This window comes from Cariama cristata, unplaced genomic scaffold (assembly GCF_000690535.1).
Source record: "Cariama cristata isolate BGI_N322 unplaced genomic scaffold, ASM69053v1 scaffold852, whole genome shotgun sequence".
NCBI lineage: Eukaryota > Metazoa > Chordata > Aves > Cariamiformes > Cariamidae > Cariama > Cariama cristata.
Window position 1 is genome coordinate 26,677 of NW_009604185.1, and position 22,331 is coordinate 49,007.

General features: G+C 40.4%; 2 protein-coding genes across 4 annotated transcripts in view; both read right to left on the reverse strand.

Moving 5' to 3' along the window:
• The window catches only part of TAGLN3 (transgelin 3), an 11,811-nt gene extending 6,615 nt beyond the window's left edge, over positions 1-5,196 (reverse strand). The window contains exons 1-4 of one of the 3 annotated variants that reach the window (XM_009695461.1): positions 5,086-5,141; positions 4,813-4,928; positions 4,202-4,383; positions 3,173-3,347 (exon numbers count right to left, since the gene is read on the reverse strand). In XM_009695461.1, the coding sequence (XP_009693763.1) occupies positions 3,173-3,347; positions 4,202-4,381 (355 nt within the window). In that variant the 5' untranslated portion in view covers positions 4,382-4,383; positions 4,813-4,928; positions 5,086-5,141. Of the gene's footprint in view, positions 1-3,172; positions 3,348-4,201; positions 4,549-4,812 lie in introns of those variants that run through there. The other 2 variants (XM_009695459.1, XM_009695460.1) reach the window with 2 other exon arrangements.
• A 10,190-nt stretch (positions 5,197-15,386) lies between these two features.
• On the reverse strand, positions 15,387-18,964 carry ABHD10 (abhydrolase domain containing 10; the record flags this gene model as incomplete). Its single annotated transcript, XM_009695463.1, has 4 exons — positions 15,387-15,728; positions 16,823-16,960; positions 17,879-17,990; positions 18,768-18,964. Coding segments are annotated over 4 exons (789 nt in total), but the record flags the coding sequence as incomplete, so codon positions are not given.
• Between the last annotated feature and the right edge of the window lie 3,367 nt (positions 18,965-22,331).

A 22,331-nucleotide genomic window follows, 5' to 3' on the forward strand; every position in this document is an offset into this window, starting at 1 on the left:
GGGTCAGAACCACTCAGAGCTCCCTGAAGCAGCAGATGTACCATATGCTGGTAACAGATGCCACATGCAACGTCCTTGGGATGCCTCCCGTAGAACAAGGGGTGCGGTGACTGCCTGGGATGAAAAGGGATGCGAAGAAGGATTTAAGAGCAAATGAGCTGAATAATGACGGCAAGTGCAGAAAAAAAGAAAAAGAAACAAAAGACGGGTAGCAAAATATGACGCTCGGCCTCACGGAGCCATCTGGCAGCCCCCCCCCCACCCCGCACTGAGCTCTGCTTTATTTGTCGGTGGTGAGTGGGAGACGCTGCAGGGGAAAAACAGACCGAGTGGGAGCCCAGTGCCACATGACAAAACAAAGCCGCGGCCCGGCTTTGCTCTGCAGGATGCTATCCATCCCTCCTTGCTGCACGTGAGGAATGCTGCCCTAAATCCATGTGGTCTTGTGACATTTGCCCTCTTCCGGCAAAGAATACAAGGGGCTCAGTGCTCAGCATAAAAAGAGCTGTGAAAAAATTTTAAATTTCCACTGAGGAAGTCACCTAACACTGCGGTCACCCGACAGAGGGATAATATGCGTTCTCTGAAGCCAGGCTTTACTCTGGCATTGCAGAAAACTGCGGTCAGTGCCTTCCCTCGGCTCAATGACAGCCACGTGGGCTGCCTGCCCGGCCCTCAACCTCAGCCTCCCTGAATCACGCTGCAGGGACCCACGCCGACGGCATTTCTACTGCGTCGTCAGTGTCCTCTGCAGTGTGCCTTGAATAGCACAGCCTCGTAGAGGATCTTGGCACTGCCCGTACAAGGAGGATGGGGCTTCTGCTCACTTATGCTAAGCTTTTCTCTTTGGGCGAAACCTGCCTGGAAGGTTGCCTTCTCCAGGTCTAGAAAGGAGAAGGTTCAAACCCAAAGAGAGAGAACTGCTCTGTACAGTATTCCTGAAATGCTTTTTGGTAAAGGTTGAACAAATACTCAGAGGTACAGCTGCCTCTTGCCTGCCTGGAAATATACTGGGGAAGTATCTGTAAAAAACAGTGAACATAGTATCTTGGGCATGGATTAGGGAACGCTGCTCAGCCCAGTACATTTAAGTAAGAAAGGACCGAAAGAGAGGCAACACTTCTCCTGGACCAAGAAGTCGCAGAGACGAAGAAAAATGCACCAGATGGACTGAGTGAGTTTGAAACAGCCAACAGCAGATTGCATCCTAAAACATTTCCGTTAATGATTACTAAGAATTTCAAAGCAAAAGCTTGCGGAAAACAATTAGTGCCAGAGGAGAGCTGTTTTTCAGTCACACATACTTTTCATAAACATACACCAACATCTCTTCTCTGTCTAAAGAGATTATGACCTGAAGTGTAGGAGCACTGTAATTACAAAATAGAGAAAAAGAGACTGTCTTTTCTCTCCAGCTAATGCATCCAGGTTCAGATGATTCAGCCCTGGAGCAGCACAGATGCTAGAGGTCAGAGTTACGGTTAGACACAAAAAGCTTGCAGTGACTCGCCGCTGGAGAGACATACTGTTTCATCTCAGCACTGAAATGAGCAGAAGAAGGGATGAAAAGGGAATGGGAAAGTGAGGAAACACAGGTAAGTTTTGGGAAGTCCTAAAATAACAGTGGAGAAAAGTCTTGTATGTCTCCCTTCTAGGTTGCGAGTTGTGTTTGGACTTCCAGTCCTCTGCAAGCTACTAACTTTTTCCCTTACATCTGTTGAGAAAAGGTGATGAGTGAAAGGAAGAGAAACGAGGAGAGAGCCACCATCATTAGGAGCTTTTTGCCCTGAAGTTCTTGTCATTGTAAGGATCAATGTACCACACTTTCATTTGCATGGCGTGAAGCCACTATGAGATGCAAAAGACTGCAAAGAACAGCATCTGAAACGAGCTGTTATCATCCCTCACAAGATAGATGGAGCTTCTCTTTCAACAGCCTGCTAGGCTGGGGAGGGGGAGAGTGTTACTCCAGCAAAGTGACAATCCCTTCATTTAAGACATTTAAAGGTAGATTGAATGAAACACTAAAGACTAAACTGGAAGAAACAATCCTGCCCTTGTGCCCAAAGGTAGGATTTATCAAGCAAATCTGGCACCCTGAGAACATTACAGCTCCCAGTAACTCCAGCTGGCAGTACATCCTTCCCTTCCAGCCCATCCACAAAGAGCTCCCTAGTCTTTCATTCCTCAAGCTGTCCTTCAGAGGAGCGATCTCTCCCATGTATCCCAACAGCCTGTGAAAAGAGACCCCACTGTTTTTTGCTCCATGTGTGTTCCTACACAAACTATGCCGACCAGCTTTCTCAACAGACTGTTTTCCTCTTTCCACCGTTTCATTCTCAGAGTAGATTTTTGACCCTTTCACTACCCTGCAGCTGTCCTTGCTCTGAGCCCTCACATTAAGCGTTTTGCATCACCTCGTCCAGAGAGATGCAGGGTATACAGCGCATTTGCTCAGAGCACCAGGAAGAGATGCATCACCACAGAGGTGGGCAAAACCAGCCGTATGAACAAAAAAATGACACAGCTCTTCAGGGACTAGAACACACAGTTTCTGTTTCGAGCATGGGATGGAGATAGCCTTCACCTGGGTTACTGCAAAACCACACAGGCACTCTGAATTTTTTTGCTGTTGCCATAGTGACCTCTTTTATAAGAGTGTATCCTTAAAGAGAGATGCTCAGCTAACACAGTGTTAGCAGTGAGTTTTGCTTCTCACTAGTCATACATGAGCCCTCATAAGCTCCACAGAGGCACATATGCTCCTGGGAATGTATTTTATAGCTCTAATTTAAGCTTTGCTTAATTTGAAAACTGCAATAAAATCTTGTCATCAGAAAATAAGGGGTTTCCATATTTGCTATTAGAAGCTATTTACATGGAAATAATTAGCATAGAGAACATTTGTTTTATTAGGTCTGTGGATTTCTGTCAGAATGATGGGCTTTTGGATAACACATAAGCTTGGAAAGGCTCCGTTATGCCCTCAGGGCAATATAAATCCCTCAGAGGAGATAATGCACTGCCGGAAGAACATGGTAATGAGGTAAGGCAAACAGAAACAAAAGATAATTACATTACAGAATATGCCTTAGACAAAATGCACCATTACAACACATCAAAGCAAAGTGAAATGAAGACTGCAAGCTGACTTCCAGTTTATTATTTTTACCTTCCCATAAATCCACTGTCTGGAAAATATCTGTTGTTCTTACTCCGTAGATTTCAGCAGCTTTTAAGAACTGAGAAATTTGTTCCATCTGCTTGAAAGCCATTTTTGATTCAGAGATCTTTGCAATGGGCTCATTTCCCTTTGGATGTAAACTGTTTATTAACTTGCATAACAGCTGAGAGATAAATACAGAAACAAAATTAGAAAGCAGTCACCAAACTAGAAGGCAATTTCTGCACAAGAAATGATGCTGCAAAATGCTTTGGACCTGGCCAGTTTCTGTCAGGGACCTAATTTCTTCAATTAAAAACAAAGAAGTGAATAATCAAAGTATATTAGAAATACATTAAAACTTTCATTAACCCATGGCAATTGCCTGACCATATAAATCCTAATCTGCCAGAGACAACAAAGCAATCACTGGTAAAGGTTATGTAACAGCTGACAGAGAAGAAACCACATGCCCGAGCCAAAAAAAAAAATAAGCAATGTCAATTGAAATATTGTTAAATTCACTTTGGCAGAAATTCAACGATTAGCTTATTCTTACAGCCCACTGCAAACAGCAGCATCTGCCTGTTGTTCAATAAACCAATGGAATACAATGTTTCAGCTACAGAATTATTCCCAAAAAGAAAACAGTTATGACATAATCCAATCCTTCAAATTGTCTACATCTCTTCACCTTTCCCTGCCAACACTGATTAATTCTTAAGGCGAAAAGCATGCATCCGATTTTAAAACAGATCTCATTTAACTGCATGAGAAAAGGTGCTGAAGGAATGAGTCACACTTATATATAACAGGCATGACTCATAAGAATCCTAAATACTGTGCTAATCCCAGTGCACTAGTAGAATAATTATCTTCTGAGATTAAGGTGCCTGGTCAAAAGGAAATAAATCAGACGCTAAGATATCTATTTATGCACTGGCCATGAGCTCTGGCCAATTCAGCTAGACGAAGACAGAAAATAAGGACACTGTGCATATAAACCCATGCAAGTATGGAACTGGACAAAACACTTACCGTTCCATCCATCAACCAGGTCTGAAAATGTTGCCTTCCAGGAGGAGGGTGCTCTATCTGTTCTCCGCACTGTACAATAATCCAGTTCACCAGCCTAGACTCTAATTCCGGGTCATATTTCTGTTCAATCTTTTCCTGAACTTCTCGGCTTAAGCCATAGCTTGGTCCTCTGTTAGCCATCTCTGGAACCAAAGCAGAACTTACTTAGTGGGTAGAGTCCTGATCTGCAGCTGTGAAGTACGCACCAGAAAATTAAAGAATAAAAGAGTGAGCAGCCTGCCCTATACGTTAGACAGTTGAACAGATGTTCGTCAACACTGAAAATAACTGTATGGCACCGGTTATAGCTGTTCAGCAGAACAGGGGAGGGATCAACGAGGGAATATCCTTTTCCAAAAGCACAAATCAGCTACAACATCTTTTTTTTTAAAAAAAGAAGGAAAAAACCAGCAGTCCCCCCCTGCCCAACCACAAAACCAGAAGAAAAGCAAGATTTAAAACAGAGTAGGTTTTAAAGAGAGGCTTCTGCTATGTTTACAGAGAGTACAAGACAGTGGTCAGATCAATGTTAAAGCTGCCTGCAAATCCAAAAGCACTTTAAAATTGCCTACCTAATACTTGCTAATAAGAGGAAGGTTGTACATGGGAGCTCAAGCAATCCGATTAAAGATGCAGTCAGGGTCTTCCTCAGCAGAGATGCAGGGATGGATATCCAGAGATCAGCAAACTGAAAAGCGTTGATGAATTTACGAGATGAAGGCTGCCACAATGCTCTGCTGCTGCTGCAGCATCGTGGTTTGAAGAACAGTGTATTGATTTGATTTTCCTCACATATGAGGAGGGTCAAAGCAGGGGCGTTGCTAAGAGCCATTAAAGAGGCCTGCCTACTCAGTCGCAGCCTGGGGATCCTGTTTATCTCGCCCATCTGCAGTCTGTTTTCATGCACGTTTGCTCAGCCTTGCGCTGCACAGGCTCAGCTTTACTCCTCCTAGGCTGCATCAACCCAAACTGCGCCAAGCATCCCAGCACCAGAGAGTTAGAAATACAAACAGAGGGACTTCACCAGAATTCACTCTGTTAGACAAAGGTAACAGAAATTACTACACATCCCGTTTATTTTTAATCACAAAGCAGAAGCAAAACCTTTTTCTCCCTGTTCTGCATCACGATGCTAACAGGCTTAGAGCATGAAAAAGAATTTCTCCACTCCCTTGTTCAAGTGCCGATAAAAAGTTTCAACAAGAGGACACCAGGCTGAAAAGTCAAGGAAGAGAAGGCAGGTAGTAGAATATTATTATCACCCTATCATTAGTATATATAGTAAGCATAAATAGTGCAATAGTGTCCCAAGAAAACAACTTGAACCACTAAAAACAGGGGGAAATCACCAAAAACTAGCAAACCTACTATAAAGCACAAGGAGCATATTTTCCGCTGGTATGAGTCAGCACACCTCCAGTGATAGCAAGGGAGCTACGCCCATGTACAGTAGTTTAAATTCTGATTATACCACCGCAGTGGTGGGAGGGGAGAGAAGGAGAGTTAAGACAAGAGACTTTCCTTCTGGTCTGATTTGTACAGATTTCTCCTTTATTAAATAAAATAATTTTGCTTCTCTCCAAGTTGCACCAGACTTTGTCCTGTCTTTCATCCATGCCGTATTACCCACCCTGCTATGAAACAGTTCCTTTTTGGGAAATGATTTGTGTTCAGCTTGATATGAAAGGAGGCTGATAAACCTGAGGTGGATTCACAATCAGCTTTACCAACAAAAGTCCTTCTGCTGCATTTAAAAAGAAAAAAAAAAGGGGGGGGGGGGCGGGAAGAATATAGCTTTTTGTATATCTATGTCATAATGGTCTCTTCATCCATTACTTTCTCATTTTAAGACCACGAATTCTCAGATTTATACTGCTTTGGATGCTGCTGGGCCTGAGCGGATTCAAGAGATGAAAAATTTAATAGATGACCTAATTCATTGTTGTCCTCCACAGGCATATCATTTAGTGCTTTCTCTTCTCTGCACTGGTAGTTTTAAAACCCTATGAAATATGTGATTGCATAACTCAGAGCACGCTACGTGACAGGGCCACCACTTGAGGACTTTCCATCCCAGCGAACACGCTGTTGAAGGCACAGCAAATGCGCAGGAAACAAGACTGCAAACCAAGCCTGGAGATCAGAGGAGGAGTAAACTGCAGCTGTAACAGTAAAAGGCAGTACATGAATTTCATGTCTTCCATTCAAGCAACTGTTAAGGGCCAGGCTTTAAACTCTGTGGCCAGTCCCACAAAGAATAAGAAGCTTTATTTTGCACTTTCAGATCTTTTTGCGTTCTTCTGTTTAGAAGGGAGCTACCTAGGCTGCTTGGCTGTTTCTGGTCACACCAAGGTGTGCAGTGCTCACTGGCAATGAGATTTCATGAAAGCCACCTACCTTTGCATCAGTCTTCGACCCCGTTTCCTAACTTGGGGGCAGGGATGGTTAATTTAACTCCCCTAAGCTGCAGAGCAGAGGTCTCCACCTTCACAGATGTTGACTATGCAACCTGTTCTCAAGGGACCATTCCATGCTGTGAAAGCTGAAAAGCAAGCTTGTCCATCAATATCAATTTTTAATAAGGCTTCAAAAACCAGGAAAGCTGCAGAGGATTGGAAAAACGCCAGCCCCCCACCAATATTTCCAAAGTACGATTAATCAAATCATAGGCCTGCTTCTGTGCCACCAATCCTGGGAAAAGCAATGGAATAGTTTTTTTTTTTTTAAGCGATAGTGTTGATGCAATTTACTAAAAGCTCTGTAGTGCATCAGAGCTGGCTACTGCCCGACATGTTAATTAGGGAACTGAACTGATTCTGAAACAACATGACACATTAAAGAGATTAAAGCTGGCTAACTAGTAGGTCCTATAATATAACTGCAACTGAAAACTCATTAATAATTGTGTATATTTTTATTCAGTTCGTACAAGAATGTGTTCCCAGGCTTGCACTATTTAATATGTTATTAGAAGCCACAAAAAAAGCCCAGACTCCTAAGAAGATCCCAGCGCATGTGAGCTGTGACGAGTAAACAACAAAGATAAAGAAAACTCCTTGAAAGCAGTCTACCTGGAAGCAGGCAAAAATGTGTCTCATTGCAGCCAAAGCCTAGCCATCGTCAGAAAAGTGCTTTTCAGAATGTAGCACTCTGTCCTACGAAAAAGCAGATGTTAAAAAAAAACTGCAGAAGGTGATGGATGATAAGCAGGTGGGCACAGCCACTGGGTAAGAAGGGCTTGGCCAAATAAAACGTGGGAGGTGCAACAGCAATGGGAATATCATATCCAGTTCTGACAATCACTCTCCAGAAAAAGTGGTGAAAGAATGAAGTAAATTCAAATAGTCACTCCAGTAACCAAGGGTTGAGAATCAGAGCCTTTACAGTAATCAATTCAGAAGGATTATCTGTTTAGCTCATCAAAACCGGGAGCTAAGAAGTGGCAAGCACATATGGCTGCAAAGCAAAGAGCTGAAGGAACTTGAGCTCCTTCTGTTGGACACAGGCACATTAAAGCCTGATGGCTAGAAATGTGATGTGGAAGAAAGGGGCAAGTTTTCAGCAGCAAAGGTACTACTATTCAGGCATCACCTAAGGCTTCCGATGGTTTTTTCCTTTTATTCTTCTTGATAACACAAGATTGGGACTTATGACTAAAAACAGAGATGAAGCTCCAATACTTGAAGTAGGATTTCATGCCTGTAAACACTATGGCTCATCTTACGCTTTTAGATAATCACACTATTACCCCATACATTTAAAAATCTTTGTAAATCCATAAGCAAATACTGCCAACAACAACAAAACCAACATTAATTAGCTCACTACCCACGTTTAGATCCAGAGTAACTCAATAGCTTTCAGAGTCTTCCAAATGGAACACAGAAGGAAAAGTAAAACTTACCTGCTACAGAGCAACCCTGAACCTTTGTTAGATTTGCTATTCCCAACTCACTCCTTAGAAAGAGCCTGGTACTTCAGCCATCCCAAAGCAGTATCTTTCAAAGTAAGCTGGGTCGATTCCTATCAGACAAAGCTATCCAGCCATTAGAATAACTGGGAAGTCCAGGCTCCATTTCCCTGATCTGCTACCATGCAATAATGGAACTTTCATAACTAAGTTAAAAAAAAAAAAAAAAACCACCAAAAAAACAACAAAAAACACAAAAAACCAAAACCACATCATGAAATTTTTCCAAAGCTGTAGAACAGTTTACAGCACCTCCCTTCACAAGGAAACTTCTCAAGTGCTGCTCAAAGATGCTCCCTGCACATACGCCTATGTTGTGATATCAAGCTTTTCAGGGTCGCAGAGAGGATGCTAATGAATATTGCCATCTTTTTAACTGTGCAAACCGAGTGGCAGAGATACCAGAACCAGGGGAAAACGTTAATTGTAAAAATTCTAACTTCTCCATTAATTTGAAATCTAAAATCTAGAGAGCCTCGAAGACAAAAAGTGCTAACTTAAGAAAGTATCTTCTCTTCTACCTGCAAAAGGGTTTCTTTGCCAGCTCTGAAGTATTAAGCCCCAAGCAAGTGCACAGCCTGAACATCTCAAATTTGAGATTGAAAGCGAAGTAATTCAGGAAGGAAGGACATTCCTATTTGTGGGACAGAACAGAATGCACTGACACTCTGGTCTGCAGAACAAGGCAGCTCCTAAGGCTGCCACGACCAGAAGCTTTTCTGGGATTCGCAAGTCATTGACCACCTTCCAGGCAGCTTGCCAGCAGAAACAGTTACCACTTACCATTGGAAACCAACTCCTGTGGATGTAATTGCCAGCACTCCCAACATTCAAGATGACCTTGGGTGTAAACTGTGTATTTTAATTCTCAGGATCTTGTAAATCTTATACTGGATTGACAGACTCCTTGAAAGAAAATCAACACATTTCATCATATCAATTTTTTTATCTGTCCCCAGCAAAACAATACCTTTCGAGAACTACCTTGGTTTGAAAATTACACATTACAGAAAAGAAGCAACATCTTTATTTCCCTGAAACACAGGTCAAAACAGACAGCAAGATTTACAAACAGACAAACAAGGATCAAATTCCCTAACTAAATAAATGCTGCTTCTTATGATTAGGGATTTAGCTCTGCTGTCAGGAACTTGTTTCAAGAGTTACTGTCCTCAGGACTGGCACACGCTGGCACACTGTCTGCCAGCAAATGATATTCAATACAGAAGCAAAGGAGAGGACTCTCATAAGGCCCAGACCTGATCCCAGGCAGCCCCTGTCCTTCAGGGATTGCTTTTCCAGCACCAAAGTCTGGGCAGGCCATTTACATCGATCCAACCTTTAAGTGTGCTATTGTTCAGCATACCTTTGCCACAGATACAAACACCTGCTTCCACCCAGACAGGCAGCAGTGACCTTCTCATGTTGCCACGTGGGAGGCAAGCTGTCAACATCGTGCGGGTCAGAAGGCCCAAAAAGAACACAACCTTTCACGTGCTAGCCTAAAAACATTTTACATTTGTATTTTAGTTTCAGAACAAAGTGACTGGAAGTTTTAGCAGCTGTCATTTGCTTTTCATTCCAAATATAAATGCAGAGCAAGCCAAAGGTCCTTGCCAAACACAACTCAAGACACTGTAGCAGGCTGAGAACATGTCTATTCCTCACCTGTGAGCAGATCACAAGCTACAATTACTGTGTCATACGGAGGACGCCAATTTCTCTGTAACGGAATAGAAGCATTGGACCATGTAACATACATATGCAGGACTTGAAAGAGAAATACAAGGTCAAGCCTGCAACTAGATTGCAATAGGTCCTGTAATTTAGATTTATGCATAACGTGGTCAAGGCTGTAACTAACATCCTTCTGTTCTAGGCAAATACATATTGAAGAGAGATGAGGTCCTATAGCCACAAAGTAAATCTGAGCTATAAAAACTGACCTATGAGCAGTAAATCTGTGAGCAGTGTATTTTTGTCCTTCATCTCTGTCCCTTCCTCCCAACCGATACAGTAATCTCTTCCCCTAGAAAATACCTGCCAGGAGAAAAGCAACATGCACAGTGGCATTAAAACCATGTACACAGCAAGCCACTTGCTATTAAACAGAATAGCTGAGTTCCCTCTGCCTTTCCTGCCCCCGCTGGGCTCAAGAACAAGGGTGGAAGGGGCAGAGTGCACTGATTTTTGGTATTTCTGTATGCGTTCCTTATATAGTTGTTAATTTTTCACCAAGCTTTAGTGAAACTCTACATTCTCACACATCTGACTGAATTTGTACATCAGCTGAAAGCAGAGATAGCTGATGTTACAGACAGGTGAAACACATAATCCTCTTCTATTCCCAGGGAAGCTTTTATCTTTAACATGATTTTTTTAGCACTTAAAAAAAAAAACAAAACACCAACTCTGAAAGGGTAAGGTAGGCCTCTCTGTAACAGCACAACTGAGCAACTAAAAAAAAAAAAAGGAAGTTTCAATCTAATTATTCCCAGGATACTATTTTCCTTCCTTTTTTTTGCTCCCCCCCCCCCCCCCCCCCCCCCCCCGAGGAGGGGATAGGGGCCAAGGAGAAATGACAAGGGCAGACCTAATGTAGTGACTCTGACCAAGACACTGGTTCAGAAAACGTAACTCTGTATTGCAGTAGGACTGCATCATTGAAAACATTTGAGCAGCTGCAGACACAGAGCTGGCTGGAAGTTTCTCTCTAAGCACGTTTTAATTTGATATGAAAAGTATGGTACCATAAATCTTTTAGCCCCATTGAATAACGGCGTGTCCAAGAGAGCACGTAACTAAAATTAACATAAAAATGAAACAGCAGGAGGCAGTTCTTCTAAGGCCTATACCACGAGGGTTTTTTGTGAACAGAGCTTTGTTTGCATTTAGTGTTGATGCAAAAGAAAACAAGTTAGCTAAACTGAAACTACATGAAACACTTAATACCATTTAATTCAAAAAACCAAAACAACCAGCTCGTGTGTAGTACAAAGCCAACCAACAGAAGAGACAGAACAAGTAAAATACTTGACAAGATAAAAACACATGTATATAAAACTGCATTAGTACAGCTCAATACACACAGAATAAGAGCACTGTTTATTAGGAAACAAACTGAATAAGTTTTAGAGATGCTTTCTCTACTGGTCTATTGCAGAGTTTAATCCCAAAGACAGGAAAGCATGCCTCACCATTTCCTTCCTTTTTAGAAGGCGGGATAGCTTGTTCCACAAGTTAAGGCTCAGGTAGTTTGATTTTGCAACAGATCTGAAATGAAAATCTTGGTAAGGCCTAGGAACAGTTGAGATCATCTGGTAATACTTTTGTTTCTTTTTAATTAAAACCATTACCCGCTTTTTTGGTATTATACACTAATCAAGTTTCCTGCCTAGCTATAAAAGCTTTTTGTTATTTACTCATGAAACTCGAATGACTGTAACTCCTCAGCAGGAGTTAACATTATGTAGTTTAAGTATCACATGTAAGACAAATACCTTGAGGTGCTTATTCAACTAGTATTGTTTGATCAAGATCAACACCACAAGCAGCCAAGTTGCTCGGTTAGTGTCCAGAGCTCCCTTGTACTGTGACAGCAGTGTCAGCCCCAACACATCCGTCCTACACTCGGTGACAGATGAGCCCCAAAGTCATTTTCAGACCTGCCACAAGTGAAAGACAATGACAGTGCTAACAACTTCAGCTAACAGTGCTACTGAAAATAATTAAGTGTAGATTGAGGGACTTGAAGAAGGCCACACCTCCCTGCCAGGCAGCACAAGATAAGAGTTGGTAAATTTGAAAGCATAAGACACTGATCGTTTCGTGAGAACCAAGCTTATTGTTGAAGAAATGTATGTTATATATTCACAAATCATACCGTGTATTTGGCAGCAAATTAGAAGTCCATAAAAAAAAGAAAAAACCTAGAACGTAAGAATTCATTACAAAGGATTTTAAAAATTTGCACCACGCAGAGCTTTCCAAATATGCAATAACCTAGTTTAATACAGTATTTCTACAGAGGAAAGAAATATTTGTTTTTAAACATGACTAATATTGAAAATAATTCACTATCTAGGCACCTACTGGCAAAGATGAAAGAGATGCCACAGGCATTAACTCAGGGGACAAAACACAGTACCGAATCAGAATGACACCATAGCACGTGAACATTACATCATTCAAGACTGTCAAAACCTCCCGACAGGTGAAGAGCTACTCACAGGTAGAATGTGGATCTCCCTGGTTATCATCTACCCTTTCTTTCAGGCATTTGAATGTGCCAAGTTGAGAGAAATCAAAATGCTGGTAATTACCAGCATAAACACAAGGAAAATGTGGTAAAGTTAGAGGGAAAAGTCTGTCTGTGTAAGGTCTACCTCAGAGCCACCTCTTCATGTTTAAGGAATACAGACTGAATTTAGAAAATGCTAAGTGCATACAGAGAGAAGGGCACTAGCATTCACTGAACCTCAAAATACCATCTGGAATTTATGAAGAAAGTACCATCTCTGCCTTTGCATTTACACTGTGTGTAGCAAATCTGGGGTGTACCTGTAATGCAAATGCTACCGCTAATCTCCATTTAGGAAGCAGAGAAGGAAAACAGAGAGAACTACAAAACAAGTGGCATGCAAAAAAAACCCCAAACCTCCCTAGGACTAAGTTTCAGTAATGCTGGGGTTTGAGCAACTGATGCTGCAGTTTTGTATCCTCAACAATTGTGTGAAGCCTGTTATGCTGCCTTCTCCCACCTGATGTTATTACAGCACAATAACAGGAAAAAAAAAAACCACGACACCAAACAAGAAAAACAAATAAACAAACAAAAAAACCAAACCCTGAAAACTACTCACACAACTGCTCCCCTTCAAATTTGCTTTCAGCTATCTTGCTCTAAGGCATTGTAACAAGAAGACCTTATCCATAGAATATCAATTATTAATAAAGGCTAAGGTGAAGCTTTGAATTAATACAATGCAATTCTTTCAAAAGCAATATACAACTACAGTTTACGCAGACGTATAAAGACTTTTCCCTGTCTGAAGTATTACAGTTAAATTGAATGTTTACAGGTATAACTCCCAATTCAAAAAACCAGCTCAAAACTCTTCAGCTACTGAAATAACTTTAATATATGTGAACAAAAAGTACATCTATCACAATTGGTAACTTTGGGCCTTAATTAAAATTAACTAGTTTGGAATTACTGCAGTCCACTTTTTTTCAACTTTTTCTTCCATTAAGAGACAAAGCAATCAAAGAGATATCACAGAAGCGGGGTAAAAAATTGTCATAGGTAAGCTAGCAGCAGAAAGTTTTGAAGTAACTTAATTTTGTTTTGATTGTGTCTTCAAAACTCACAAAAAACTATTTTTCAGGTTTTACCGGATGCAAGTCACATGAATACACATAAAGACCACAATTAACAATACATGAACACAGCCCAACCTTCAGCAACGGAAACGGCCGAGCAATTTGCATAAATTACCTGAACTAATTTTTCTCAAAAGTAAAATACACATTTAAGAGATTTTAAAGCTTAAGAAAGTAGTGAATTGCATATTCATACAGACAGAAAAAAGTTACTCTAGCAACAGAAACAGTCAGAAACAAGATTTCATGGAATGTTGTAATTCCTCAAACAAGTATCCCGATCTAGATCAATTGAGGGAGGGAATCGGTACACTTGAATTAGAAGGTTTGCATCTAAACTAGAGCCCTTTTTTTCATTCTCATACCAGAATTTATTTTTTTTACATCACAGCTTCTTGTTTTTTGCAGTATTGAAGCCTAAATAAAACTGTACTTCACAGGAACTCATCCGAAATTTAGTGGGTTTTTGGTTTGTTGTTGGCTTTGGTTTTTTTAGTTTTTCGTGGTTTAATTAAAAACCACTACCTCAGCAAAGCTCTATACAACGTACTTCTACTGACGATGCTAACACTGAAAACGACAAACTCTCTAGAAATTCCTTATCCCCAGGAGCTTCAGTCTTTTAAAGGTAGCAATAGTGATGCTATTTACTACTTAAAATAATAAAGCCAGAAGCAATGATATACTTTTGACCAATGTTTCATATTAAGGCCAGCCTGAACTAATTCCAGCCTCTCACCTAAGTTCCTCTCTCTCTTTCAAGTGTATTAATGGCACGGTATTTTTGGACAAAACCCAGGTAACAGTGACATTTGCAATTAAATCCATTTACTATTAAATTCTATGGATTTATGTTACAAGAATTATCCAACTATCAAGCGTCATTTACAAGTTTTCAGGCTTGCACTCATGTACCTCAAATGCTTAACTCTGGAAGACACTTTTCCTAGGAATCTACAGTTCCCAAGTCACAGAAAAGAGGCAGTGATGCCCTACGGTGCTGTACTCCCTACTTTAAAGAAGTTACTGTAAGAGAGTCACTGTATTGATCCAGTTTCAGTTTACACCAAGATTATCCATTGTTCCCTTAACAGCAGACCCACAAATTAACTATTACAAAAAGACAACCTGGAGAAGAGGACATAAATCCTACTGATAAGTATAGATAGAAGAGCTCTACATGCACTTGGAGGCCCTGCGTTCTTAGAAGTTCACTTCTTCCTTACGTAGTGCCCCAAGCACACTGTCAAGGTGTGCCTTCCACTCTTCAATTTTAACAATACTTAAGAACACTACAATAATTTATCTGAAATCTGTTTATTATGCTTCATGGTATTCACTATTTCTACTAACAGTAACTTTAGCGAACCCTTCAGTTGTATTTTGCCTTGCACAGATGGTTTCAGACATAAGATACAAGAATGTTACAGCAAAAGGACGATACTGAAAAGGTGTCAAAGACGTGGGAAATTAAAGTTTTACTGTACAAGCCAACAGTAACAAAAATGAATCAACATTTCAAGTACAAAAGAGTAGGAAGCTTGCAAAAAAAGTTAAGTGGTGAAGGAGAGGTTCTGAACACAACAGCAGCACTCCTTCACATTTTGGACTGTCTGTGCAAATGAAGCATTAATAGAATACCTGTATTTACAAAACAGAGGTACAGAAATAGCAGATAAAGCTCAATTCCTACTGTGATAGTCACAGGCCTGGCATCATCTTGTTAAGAACAGGATTTCTGCTACTCATGGAAGAATCAGGTGTAGAGTTCATGCACTTATCCTACTCTGCAGCTTATGCTAGTGTTGCCAGCTTGTCAATTAAATCATCAATGGTATTCACAAGAAGTTTTGTATCCTCCTTCTCACTCATCCGATGTTGGCCAGTTTTGCGGAGGATAACATCCACATCTTTGCTCAAAACACGATCAGCAACTTGCATAGAGATCTGCCAAGGGACAACGTCATCCTTCATGCCATGAATAAGTCGTATGGGACATGTTATAGGAATAGGACTGTTTAGTACACAGTGATTTTCTGCTTCTCTGATTAAATCATATGTCAAGGAGTAATATCCTTTCTCATCGTACTTCGTTGGAAACTTCCATTCACCTTTTTCTTCTATTTCCTTTTGTGCCTATTAAAGAAAAAAAAGAGAGCAAAGAATAGACAAGACAGATGTTACAAGTTCTTTAGAATGCCTCAACTTATTTCTGTTCCAAACGCAGCAAAACTTCGCCAGGCGTAAAATTTAACTTTGGTAATTTTTATTAGCAGAGAAGGTATATTCCTGTTCGCCTTCCAGCATCTCAGAAGGCAAACCCCCACCAAGTCACAAAAGCTACTCCGTACGTCTCTCCTGCAAAATAATCTAGTTAGGAGTCACCAATGAAATTAAGTTTCTCAGCCAGAATCTATCAGAAAGAAAAAGATGTATAGCCACCACGAACAGTAAGTCTCTCTGGCTTCAATCAGTTCACCAAACCTCAAACAAGGAGAATCCTAGGAAGAAGGAATTTTCCAGTGATCAGTCTTTTCAGTCTTTGCCACAATAGCTGTGTCTAAATACTCTATTTCCAGAATCTTACCTTAGTGTTAAGTAGCAATATTGACACTATGAAGTGCCTTAGGGGGAAAAAAAAATATCAGGTAAATATTTTAATTATTCTAAAGTATAAGTTATTTATTGCCATATTTATTTGTCACATTATAACACCTGATTTACTTTCCGGAAGACTGGACAATATCATCATCAAGGAAGTAACCGAGAAAGAGACTTCCCACCATCTAAATCTTACAGTCTTTACAAACACAGCAATCTGAAGAATTCCCTTTCTACATACACAACCTATGTCAGCCTCATCTCACCCAATGTCATCTCAACTACTTTAGCAGCTACTTCTCCATCCTTGAAAGCACAAAGATCCAATTTGAATGCAAATGTAAGACATTCACCACTGAAATCTAATGGACTGCTGAACAGCAGGGACCTGACTTCACGTCCTATATGCCACAGTAATATAAACACATTCTAGGCAGTGCTCACACTAGCTTCATATCAGAAGCACCAGAAGCACACTTTCAGATTAATGTAAATTTTCAGCTTACCTCCACCACAAACACAGAAAACTTACTGCAAGACTTGCGGGAAAAGTACAGTTTGAACAACATAAATTTATTAAATGCTTGACAGATTTTTAGATTGCACAAAAGCCAACCATCAACCTTTACCTCCAGGGGAAGGTGCTTAAAAGTTGTTACAAGATGGTCTGCTGCTACAGCTACTCCGACTAGAGCAGCTACTTTATCTGGGCGTGCTATTGCAGCATGAAGCATCAGCCATCCACCCAAGCTGGAGCCCACCAGAATCTGAAAAAGAAAGAAAATAAGATACTATTTTACAGGAAATGGATATTAAGTATTTTTCTTCCAGTTTTCATTTTGTTCAACTACTTAAACCTTGGGCATAATCCTGCTGTCCTTACCCAGGCAGAACTGCTGTCACCTCCAGTGAAATTTTGCCTGAGTAAGCATCACAGGATCTGGTATTTTATTATTCTTTTTGTTTGGCATTGCTGGTTATTGCTGTCTGAGACTGAAACACTGTAAACAAAATGAGAGTTGAAACAATTAAGTATCACCTGCATACTTTATGTTTCTTTCTTAAAATAAATGCACCTGGTAAAGGCTCAGTGCAGTGAAAGAGGTCAACAGAAGCAGTTCATAATACAAAATGGTTTTAAACACAGTATTAGGTATTTCCAGGTTGCAGGAGATTTCAAGTTTCTCACAGGCATTTCTAAAGTAAGTGAAGAAGTCAAATGCTGCTTCTGCTGACTCTTTTTTTAAAGCTATTTTATCATATAGAGTATCTTAAATTGTAACATTCCGGCAAATCCTTTAATTAACCCATCAGCATGGTACAGTGACACACTTTTTGATGAAGAGGGCTGCGCCACACTGGAACAGTGCCCTATCCCCCGTCAGGTGGAACCTCCACCATGAGGCTTCCTCAGACTTCCTGGGATAACAGCCCTGCTCGGAGTAGGACGCTTTGATAAACGACCTCCAGCAGGTCCTGCCAACCCATGTTTCCATGATTTTGTGATCTACCTGCTTGCAAAAGAGGTCCTACAAATATGACCTCTCAAATGATTCACCTTCAAAATGAGCAGGTGTCTGTGTTTAAACAGAGGCTACTGTTGACCAGATCTATTATAGCATATTTTTGATTAATGCTCCACCTTGGGGACAAAAAGCATTCTATACTTAAAAATAAAATATAACCTGTGGTCCATCTGTAAGTTCATCCAGTATAGACAGAACATCTTTTCTCCATGTCCCAATTGTACACTCCTCAAATTTTCCATCCGAACTTCCACATCCTGTATAATCAAATCTGAAAATGTAACCATCAAAATGAAAGTCATAGTACTGTCTACAGCAACAGGGAAGCTAACTAAACAGTACTGTTAATGAAATTCAAAATTTTCTTACTTGCATATCACTAGCATCAGAAATCACATGAAAAGAGGTTTAAACACAACATATGCAACTAAGTGATGCAGCATTCTCTTAGCATTTGATATAACAATATCCAAATTTACCAGGATATTTCCCAAAGAATCTCCCTTACAGACAAAAACTCCAAAATACTTCAACTTTAAAGTATTTTTAAAATGTACAAACTCTCTTTCAAACGCTATACTCAAATACAAAGACTTATGAAACTCAGCATTCAACCTAGTCCATCAAAGCAGAGTATCACCAAGCATGTCCATGTTCTTCTAAAACCACAGAAGACACTGCGTAACTTAGTAAGATTTAGCTGTTCAGAACACGCTTATAGTGGTAACTTCAAAAAAAATTAGAACTCCAGGTCCTTTCTTTTTCATTTTTGTGCCTATAGCCTTAATGTAACACATAGCACTGGCTAGACTACAGAAATTTATCAGACTTGTCTGAATTCCTTTCAGAATACATTCTCCTGAATTACCTCAGTCTCACTACAGACAGAAATCCTACATTTGAAATGGAAGAAGAACACTTCTTAGCTTGTGTACAGCACAGCATGCGTTCTAATCCAAATGCCAAAGTTTGCACATTTGTGTTAAAACCCCTTCCCCCAACCCCTGACCCTAGTTTCATTTTCTCAAGAACAATGCTCTGAATGTACCTGATGAAGGCATGACCTAGAGAGTTGCAGAAATCTTCAAGGGCAGTTGCTTTCAGACCATTCATATTTGAATTAAGGCCTGGAAGGAAAATAACCCCTGGATTCCTGCCTTTTAGTTTATGATAAGCAAGGTTTGGTCGATCTGGTCGAGTAAGAAAGCTGACTGATGATTTCAGCCTGCAAACTAATAAAAAGAGCTATTTAGTACAATCATCATGATAACCTTGGCAGAAATACTAATATTTTATATAACTAGGGTTCAAGAAATATGGGCATATTATGTGAAAATAATATACTTTGGCTCAAAAGAAAAGAAAAAAGAATCTCCTGTATTCTTTAATAACTAAGTAGTATTGATCAACCTGAAAGGGAAAGCTGATTGTGATTCATTCTCAAATCATTAAATGCCAACCATGTACGGAGTTCACTTGGCAATTAGCAAAGTGGTTGACTGAAGCCAAATGCTAAGATTTCCTATACTTCATTTTTCCCCATGTTTTATACCATCTTGAATATGTTTACTCATTTTGCATGAAATGGTAGGATTTTTCATCTGCTTAGTTTAACTTTTTATTTTTCCTTTTTGTTTTTTCCAGACTGAATTTAAAAAAAAATATGTAATTTTGGGACTCAAGTACTGTGTGCAATGTTAAGTCTACAAGTACATGAGGTGACAAATTTTTGATGAAAATTAAGACTGAAGGACAAAACTGCATCTGCATCAAAACCCCAGATCCACAAGATCTATGAAGGAGATGGACAATGAGGAAGTTCAAAAGTGGGAATTGGGAAAGAATCTTGTAACTAACTTTTTCAACACAACGAACAGAAAACAACATTAGCATTGTTTAAAACCAAATGAAATAAATAACACCTAGCCTTTTTCATCACATCATCAACCACTATTTCTGCTTAAGTTGAAGATTATTGCCAGGAACACTGAAAAAAAAGCTTTTTAACACTATGCCATCTTAACATCAGTCTTTCGCTCACATATGAAGCACAGAAAGTAAAAAACAAACTAAAGCTACATTTTCTGTAAATACAGAGCAATACATCAAACATATCCCATAAGAAGAAACAGAGTTGACCACTGTAGAGCTATGATTTTCTTATGCATCTCCAGAAGAGGCACAGATATCCCATTACATGGTTTGGTGTACTCTTGCTGGAGAGGTTGCATTATTCCAGTATTCAGATTGTTCTGTTCATCCAGAATGAAACAGCACTTCGCAAACGTAAATATTTTGCAAATGCTTAAAAAATGAAAGATCATTTAGTGCAACTTCTGCCAAAGTGATCTGCAACATATTACATGAGAAAGTTTTCCTGTCAGCACAAACTTAAAATTATTTTGTTTTGTTTTAGTTCAAGATAACAAACCAGACACATTTGGAAAGCAAACACTAGGTAGGACTCTGTTATTCACATTAGTACCCATCAAAAAAACTGAGTTGGTTTCAAAAATGGAAAAAAGATCAACAAAGGAAATGCTAACTAATAACTAACTATACTGAATCTTAACAGCTGCTACAGTATTTAATCTAAGTTTAGCAGTCAATTGTACCTCTACTGTGGGTGAGGGCAAGTGATTCGTAGAGAAATGTTACGGAGACTTAATTCACTCTATTATCCCACGCAGCAAGATAATTTGTTAAACTGAAAGCTTGGTTGAGACTTCTAAGACTTTGATACTCTTAATTTTTAGATTAGAAGAAGACTGGTTCTTCAATACTGTAAATCAACAGTGGGGTACAAAAATTATGCAACCCCCCAAAATAAATCAGATCTTCCTAGTGGTATAACAACTGCATAAATACTACAAAACCAGGCCATGACAGTATCACACCACCTAACTGTTCTGCAGCTTTGAGTTCTGTTTTCTCACTATCAGAGAGATTACATTGCAGGTGTTTGGGGGGCTTTGTGTGTTTGTTTACAAACTTGCATGAGTAAATGCGTATGCACAACAGATGTGGGATGCAGCTAGTATCCAGCACTTTCCCACAGCCTAACAGAAATTATACAATTTGAATTACAGATTAAAACCATTCAATCTTTCCTGAAAACAATGGGACAGTTCTTTATCCTATTGATGCATCAATTACTATAAAGGGGAATAAATGCCACAGTACAGGTATATTTACTCAGATGCATCTACGTCATGGCTTTTGGTTTGTGTGTGTCTCTATCAGTAAGCCAGTCACTTTTTCACCTGTTGGTAACAGAAGAGATACATAAAGAAGTGCTAAACTTGGCAGAAAAAGAATTAGGAGTGTTTTTCTCCCCCATAAGCCCCGATAACCATCTCTGAAGTCACTGGTTTTCCTTCCTGCAGCACTCTGGAGGTGTCCTCAAATTGTTTTGACATTGGGCAGGGTTTAACCCGCAACTACAAGACATAACCGCTGTCTAAGCTATTGCACAAACTAGCACTCTGCATTTAGTAAGTTACTGTAAGTACTCCAGCAGAAATCCTAACCTGAATAACGCAAACCCCTAAAGCAACTGCCCAGCCAATCCAAAAGCAAGGCTGACTGGAGTCACACTCTCAGACTTCCCTTTAGATAGACAAAAACATCAATAACTGAGCAGCTACCCGGTAATTTTTCCTCCTGATTTCAGTGAGAGACCTTGGTAAGAGCAGGGAAGCGCTTCTGAAGGGTGGAAGGTGGTACTCAGCATCTATAGAAGCAAGGTACAGCCAGAAAGAGCTAGCTACTGGAAGACCATAGGACTCTGGCCTGACGCTAAAGAATTCTCTTCCTATCAGAATCACCCTGCAATTCTAGTTGTGCTATGACCAACAGAAACTGTGATTGAGACCACCGCTACATGTCAAAGCCAAAGAAGTCCTCCCAACAACCTTGGGAATGCTCCAGCACCGTGACCTACCCACTGCCAACAGCAGCAGCAGATTACTGCAGCTCTGGCACATAACGGACTCAGTGTTGTCCGCACCTTGTTTCATGTGGTCACCTACGTTAGAGGAGTAAGAAGACCACCGGTTCCACCAGCAGAACTGCCGCTCAGCCCAGTCTCAGAGTACCGAATGGCACAATCAATAACCAGCTACTCTGATCACACGATCACTCTAAACACACAGAAAGAAAAAACATCAACAAAAAACTACTGTATGCATGTTTTTATGCAACCCTTCGAGGCAAGTAAGTTTTACTCGCTTCTGCATCAAGCAACCACAGATGAGGTTCATGACCTCGTCAAGAAGAGCAGTTGTCTGTTAAATTTAAGGCAACGAATAAACTCAACAGGTCAGACAAGCACTGAGTCTGGACAGCAAAAAGGGGCACTGTGTGTTTGGGCAGAGATTCGTCTCCCTCAAAAGTGCCGAAGCTTTTCAGGTGCCTGGCGAAGCCTCTCACACCAGCATGTTTCACAGCCAACGAAGCTGATGTGAGGGAGCCGGCCCGCTCCTGCTTATTGCCAGCTCCCCAGAACGCGGCGGGGGCGGAGGGGCTCACAGCGACCGGACCAAACGCGGGACAGCAGCTCCTCTGCAGCCACCCACGACTTCACGCAGCCCCTGCCCTCCTCTGCGCACAC